General features: G+C 31.3%; 1 protein-coding gene across 1 annotated transcript; it reads right to left on the reverse strand.

The window, feature by feature from the left end:
* Positions 1–4,837: 4,837 nt before the first annotated feature.
* LOC108339291 (cyclin-D1-1) lies at positions 4,838–6,711 on the reverse strand. Its single transcript, XM_017576430.2, has 5 exons — positions 6,299–6,711; positions 6,122–6,208; positions 5,729–6,038; positions 5,525–5,640; positions 4,838–5,414 (listed from the first exon to the last, which is right to left on the reverse strand). The coding sequence occupies exons 1-5, from the start codon at positions 6,560–6,562 to the stop codon at positions 5,238–5,240; spliced, it is 954 nt and encodes a 317-aa protein (XP_017431919.1). The 5' UTR covers positions 6,563–6,711; the 3' UTR covers positions 4,838–5,237.
* Positions 6,712–7,814: the final 1,103 nt, after the last annotated feature.

The following is a 7,814-nucleotide window of genomic DNA, read 5'->3' on the forward strand; positions in this document are numbered from 1 at the left end:
ATGTTTAACTCCCCAATCCGTACAAAATCAATACACATGCTACTCACATTTAATAAAGTGCCTTGTTTCCTCTAGTGTTGCTATGGTAGACAACAAAATATTCAGTACAACCATCGAATTTTCCTTTGCCCATCTACGGAAGAACCAAAAGTAAAAATCAACCAAGAATAATGTCACAAAATCGAAACTTGTTGGTATCTTATTTAGTATATTTTTTAATTACATTTGTTTGTTGAAAATTTATATCAACTAAAATAAGATTAATTCAATGTCAATCTCAAATTTTATATAATTGAAATAAATTTAAAATTTAATTTTTATAGATAATATTAAACCAACGAATTAAAATCTATCTTAATAAAATGTCTAGTCCTATATATAATAAATTAATAATACACTCTTAATCTCTTACATCCTTTATCTTTGGTTTAGATATATTTAAATCTCACATGCAAACTTTGAGTTCAACGCTCTCTTATCTTACCTCTTTATTTTTATTTAAACCATTTTTGTACGCTGTTCTATATGAAAAATATGATAATTAATAACTTTTTTATAAATCTAGATACTAAGTTTCTCTAAATACATTTTTATTTGATGGAAAATTTCAAAAACATAATTTATAAATATATTAGTTATAAATTCATATTAAAAATTTCTACCTATATTTTTATATAAGGATATATATATATATATATATATATATATATATATATATATATATATATATATATATATATATATATATATATATATATATATATATTGGTTTATTACGAGATGTAAGTAATTGATATAAAAACTTCATAGATTACCGAGTCATATATACGAAAGCTTCATATTGAAGTACCTAATCATTTATATGTAAATTCTTAACTTATAAATTAATCAAAGTCCTTATGAAAATCCAGATGGAAATTTGGTAAATTCAACGTTGAAAAAGGAAAGGCTAAATGAAAACATCTTATCAAACTTCTTAATATGTATATAGGTGTGAATAATATTCATTTTTTCAAAATTTGGATATAGATAGGATTAAGACGAATAGATAATATTTAATCTTTGTATTTATTTTTGCATTTTAAATTATTAAAACACTAATACTTTATTAAACCTAAAAAACTAATTATATTAATTATTTTCTCCAGTTCTTAATTTTGTAGCTCTTCTTTTATTTTCGTTGCATAATTCTTTTTATTTTCTTTCAATTATTCAATTTTAAAAATTCATAAAATTCACTTAGACTCAATATATATATTTTTTCTCATCACAACTTGATTATACAAATTATCTTTGTATGGTTTAATTCAAATGATGTATTGCATTTTGAAAAATACAAACTTCAATTTCATTGAATCGTTTTAAGACACACATTTAATTATTTTTACTTTTTTTAATATTTTATTTATTGTTTAATTTTTTATATATATAATATTTTACTCCTAATTTTAAGGATTTAATTTTACAAATCCTTAATTTACTGAGTAGCATCAAAAGTTTAGCTTTTTTATATTTTCTTCGGCCCTTGGTTTTGTTTTATAAGAACTTTGTTTAGTTGACAAATTTTTTGTTCTTTCTCAACACTGTAACTCATTTAATATCTACCAAGTTTATTCAAATTTTCAAAATATTTTTTTTTTCATAACATTCTTGATTACATTTTTTTTTATTTTCAAACGGTGAATTATATTTCAAGACATAAAATCTTCAATTTTGTAAAATTTTCACATTTGATATTTATTTAATTATTATTTATAATTATGATTTAATATTTACACAATTATAATTTTTTTTAATACTTGATATTGAAGAAAAAGAAAAATGTGTATTATTTTAATATTGGATTGTTGATAATGTCATATTTAATTTGATATGATTTTTATTTTTTTAGAAAACATTTAATTCATCCTAAAAGTAATATGGAGGAATTAATATGAGTATATCTTTTATACGATAGTGTTGAAGATATAATTTAGATTTAAATTATTGTTGCACTTAATTAGGAATAAGTTTTAAATATTTAAAGTTGTTTTCTGTTTTTATATTGTTTCCTATTTAAGTATAAGCATTTAATATTGCTTATAAAAATGTACCTCATTTGAGAAGAAACAAAAAAATAAATGAAAGTATCGTATTTTATTTTCTGTGAATTGTTTAACATGGTATCAGGTGTTTTTAATTCCAGGAATATCTATCTTCATCTTCGCACTGTTTCCAATCCCTAAATTCCCAATTTCGCCATGGCCAATCCTTCTTCCACCTCCTCACCGTCTAACACCTCTACCCCATCTTCCAATATTATCATTCAACAAGATAATTCTTCTTTTTCCCATCACTGTTATTCTTGATGACTCAAACTACCCCCTTTGGTCCCAGTTAATGGACATGCGTATTGGTGCTCGAAACAAATCGGGGTATCTCATTGGGGCCACTGCGAAACCCTCCATTGATGACCCAACCTATGATAACTGGGTTACTGAGAATAAACGGGTGAAAAGTTGGCTTATTGATTCCATGAGCCCCCTGTTGATGCAACGGTTTATCCGCCTTGAATCTGCCCATCAAATTTGGGATGCAAATTTGGGATGCAGCTCTCCGCACATTCTATGATGGATCTGATGAAACTTGCCTCTTCGAACTGAACCAACGATCTTTCTCCACCAAACAACATGGTCGTCCCCTCTCTACTTATTATAACGAACTACTCTCCATATTTCAAGAAATTGATCATGGTATGTCTTCTTCTGAAACCACCGTGAATGGCGTAGTCCAGATGCATTCTTCCATGGCTCGTCTCCGCGTTCACATATTTCTTAGCGGCTTGGATTCTGATTTTGACCAAGTTCGTGGAGAGATTCTCTGTAAAGACCCAAAATTGGATCTTGAGAGCACTTATGCCTATGTCCGTCGTGAACATCAACAACGTATCACTATGGGTCGTCCTGCTCCTACCTCGGATTCCTCAGCTCTACTATCTCAAGTTCCTCATTCTTCCCTTGCCAATTATCCTCCTAAACACCTTAAGGATAGTTCCTCTGCGAAACCCTTGTTATGTTCTCATTGTGGTGATTCTGGTCACTCCAAGAATCGTTGCTACGAAATCATCGGCTATCCAACGTGGTGGGACTTCACCAAACGTCCTCGCAGAAAAATCTCCTCCAACGCCCTCCATTCTTCTTCTGATGGTGACTCATCTCCCTCTCCTCAAGCTAATGTTGTGTATGAAGGTATTCTAGGTAAAACTCTTGCTTTCTCTGCTCACTCTAGGAATTCTACTTGGATAATTGATACTGGCGCATTAGATCATATGATTCATGATGCTTCTATATTAAAACATTGTTTCCCATGCAGTAAGTCCACCATAACCACTGCTAATGGTGGTTCTGCCTCTATTAGCAGTTATGTATCATCTCATAGATTATCTGAATCATATGCTCTAACGGTTGATCAATTATGTGCAGGAAGCATTAGAAGATCCTAGATGGAAGCAAACAATGAACATAGAGATGGAAGCACTTCAGAAAAATGAAACTTGGAAACTAACTTCTTTACCAAGTGGAAAAAAGACAATTGGGTGCAAATGGGTATACACTGTGAAGTTAAAAGCAGATGGAAGTATTGATAAAACTACAAGGCAATCAACTTCAGGGTATTTTACCTTTGTAGAAGGCAACTTAGTCACATGGAGAAGCAAGAAGCAAAAGGTAGTTGCAAGGTCTAGTGCTGAAGCTGAATTTAGAGGTATGTCATATGGCATTTGTGAATCACTATGGATTAGAAGCTTACTAGCTGATTTGGGAATCAAATATGAACAACCGATGAACCTTTTCTGTGACAACAAGGCTGCGGTAGAGATTGCACATAACCCGGTTCAACATGATAGAACCAAACATGTTGAAGTGGATATACATTTTATTAAGGAAAAGCTAGATAATCAAGTAATTCAAACTCCACATGTTCGGCCTGAAAATCAACTTGTTGATATATTAACAAAGGCTGTTTCAGGAATGGTGTTTGAAGAAGTCATTAACAAGTTGGGCCTGATTGATATTCATACACCAACTTGAGGGGGAGTGTTGAAGATATAATTTAGATTTAAATTATTGTTGCACTTAATTAGGAATAAGTTTTAAATATTTAAAGTTGTTTTCTGTTTTTATATTGTTTCCTATTTAAGTATAAGCATTTAATATTACTTATAAAAATGTACCTCATTTGAGAAGAAAAAAAAATAAATGAAAGTATCGTATTTTATTTTCTGTGAATTGTTTAACATATAGAAATGAGGAACAAGAAATTATACCCTTATTAGATATATAAATGAATAAAAAAGATAAATTTTTACTCAGAAGATGTTGAAATCCGTCTCAATTCCTAAGTGGAAACCTCCTTCACTCCTTTTAATCTTATTAAAATAAATAATCGTAAACTGAGACTGTCATAACAGTGGGAAACCCATTCTGCTTGTGTGGCATCAATTGACCAAAGGTCTAAAACTGAGTTGTGGAAGAAATCGTGTAGCAGTGGAATTGTTGAAGGCTTAATCTGTGATTAGTCTTTTGCTAGAGGAAATATATGGATTAGACAAGTTAATATTGTACGTATTTTGATTGCATACGGTAATCTAGTTTGAAATCGAAGCATGACTATCCTAAATTGTACTTCCTACAAGTTTTGGATTAAATTAAACACATTTGATTTGTTTTAGACTTTCCGATTACCTTCTACCTTTTTTTCTAATAGCCATATACAGTACATTAGTAATTTAATTCTCTTTACTATATTAATTTTGTTTCATTGGATGAAGATTACATCATTTGGTATTCAATTATTTCTGTTTCTCCTCAACAGACTTAGCTTAGATTGAGTAATCCGAGTTAGCTCATAACTCTGCAATTTGGGAGGGAACTTGTCACAAAAAGGAGGAATTTTATTTAGCCCTTGTGACAAAAATATGGCTCACAGAACAAAGAAAGGTATAACTTGGTATTTCTTTTCAAAGATCAAAATCCATAACTGCCTAGAATTGTCCAATATAACTACTTTCGTTTGCAGTAAAAGAATGTTCAATGATGAACCTTGTTGAAAACGCACACCCAATCAAATGAGTCTTATGGAAGACTCACACACAATCACACTCACACCAAATCAAAGAAATCATAACGAATGAGAAGTGGACAATCAGAAAGCAATGCTTTGGCCTCCTTGGCTAGAGACACATGTGGCAAGGCTTCAAGTCAGGGCTTGTATGCATCGCAGCTGCAATCAGAAAGCAATGTTTCTTGCATAGCTGCACCATCAAGCACACAGGTGGGACTTCGGGGCAATAATTGCAGACTCCTTGGCCAATATAATTCTGATCGGAGAATTATCTGTTTCTGCTTCATTAGTTTGTAACATTTCTGCACCATCTCCTAAATCCAAAATTAACAACAGAAACATTAAAGATGCAAATATTAGAAAATACCCTTGATTATAAATTATAATTTATCACACTTCCGTGTCTTACTACAACGGCACTTACAAAGTTTATATTCTCGTGGAAACAATCTGATTTCGTGTCTTCTACACATTGATTGTTTGCCCATAAAAGGGCAGCTGCTGCTATTGTGGATGGTGAAAACACCAAGAAATCCATGACTGGTGAAATGTTCATCCACTTTAGTACTCAGCAGCCATTAAGATATTGCAATAAAGTGGTAACGGGTAAAGGGTAAAAGTTTGTTACCTAGACATGTTCTGATAATAACATCTGAGACACGAGAAACAGTGAAACTTAAATCACCCCATGTGGAAGCAGACCATGAAAGCTTGGCAATGAAAAGATGGACAAAATCAAAAGGGGTTATAGGGCGCAATCGCCACTTGAGACTGGCCATAACCAAAAGTTCCATCCTTTGAACTGTTTTGGGCTTAAAGAGGAACCTAGACTCGATCACTTGTAGGTCCAAAAGAAGTGGCACTTTGGTTTCTTCCATTTTAGCTGCTAGTGAAAGACAAGCAACTGATAACAGCTGCAGAGGCCATGCTTTATCATGCTGCACAAGTATGCCATTTTGTTAAAACAAACATTGTACTGATATTTCATCAATCATACCAATCTGAATAGAAATTACTATACCGTCAAGGTGCGTGACAAGAGGAAACGATCGAGGTAATTTACAGAAAGATAAGCTGTCTCAGGTCTAAAACTGTAGTAAGCATGCACCTGCAAATTGAGACTAATATCACTATCAAAAAATAGTTACAATGTAAAACCATGTTTAAGTGCTTGGAAGCATGCAAGCAATGTATGCACCTTTAGGATCCAATTTATGGCCTCTTCTCGAGCATTAACCAGCCATGTTTTGGGAAGCTGTCCTGTGGACTTTGTTTGTTCCTGTACTTGGTCATTTTCAGATTCTAACAAGCTCAATAGACAACTTTCATCACTGTTGGAGTCTCCCCACAGAACATAATTCAACTTCAAAGCCTCATCAGAATCCTCCAAGTGAATCACTTCACTAGTTACTTCACTGCAATACAAGTCAGGAGTTTGGTGGCTTGTGGACTCGAGCGACATGGTGATTAAGAATGTATAAGCGAATAACACAAGAAATGAACGAGTACACTGTCAATCATATATACCATTGTTTTGAATAATGAAGCCAATTTGTTTGCACCTGACCATGCGAAACTCAACCACCAGCATTTTTGTTTGTAATTTTCATTTTGGGTTAGGGTGGGATACATTCAATAAGGCAGAATCTAAGGGGCCATTGTAGAACTTCACAAGAAGCTTCGTCATCAAGAGCTGCCAAATTTAGTGGGACCAATCTAGAGCATCGATACCCCTGTCATCTCAATGGAGTTTGAGTATGTTCAAAGATATACATACACTTGTCGAATTTCCACGTGATATCTTAACCTGTTCAAGAGATTCTAATTGTTTTCTACAAAATATTCAAGCAAGTTCCTCTGTCACACTTCACTCCCATGGGACCACATCTATTATTGTTGGCCAATTGCGATAAGAGAAATGCTATATGCACAGTCCGATGTAGTCATGCCACTACGTCATAATTTCACTTAATTTTCGTCAAATAGTCTTATTTTTATAAGATAAGATTATAAACTATAAAACTCGAGTGTCGTGTATTATATTATATATTACTTTATAGTCAATTAAAATAAAAACTTTTCTTAATATGCATAATAGAAGTTAATAACAAAAATCAGGGTAAACTATTAAAATGCAACACTGTTGTCCTATAAAATACATAACTATAATATACATCAAGTTTAATGTATGTAGGTAATTAGTGTATAGAATTTTACTCAACCAACTAATAAAAAATTAAAAAGTTGTAATTTGTTAGTCATTATCTTTATGCAATAGTTAAAAAATTAATAATTTTTCCGTTATAAATCACGACATGAATGCATTTATAATTAAATATTATGTTTTTAACGAATTTTATTTTCATTGTATAATAAGTATTATTGTGACAATGTTTAGCAAAACAAAATGTCTTTAAAATGATTAATCAATTCAATTTAATTTTTATTATCCAAATTTTTCCATTATTTCTATATTAATCCAACCGTCTTATTGGTTTGACCAAAATTTTAAAACTAAATTAGCCATTAAAGTAACTAAAACATTGATTCAATGTTCAATATATAGTTCAACATTATTAAAATTAATATATCAAATTGATATTAAAAACAATGATAATAATTCATAAAATGATCATTTATAAAATAATTATAAAATTGTAACAGTAGATTTAGAACTAATTAAGATAGTTATTTAAATTATATGGCACCCAAAC

This window comes from Vigna angularis, chromosome 1 (genome assembly GCF_016808095.1).
Source record: "Vigna angularis cultivar LongXiaoDou No.4 chromosome 1, ASM1680809v1, whole genome shotgun sequence".
Classification (NCBI taxonomy): domain Eukaryota; kingdom Viridiplantae; phylum Streptophyta; class Magnoliopsida; order Fabales; family Fabaceae; genus Vigna; species Vigna angularis.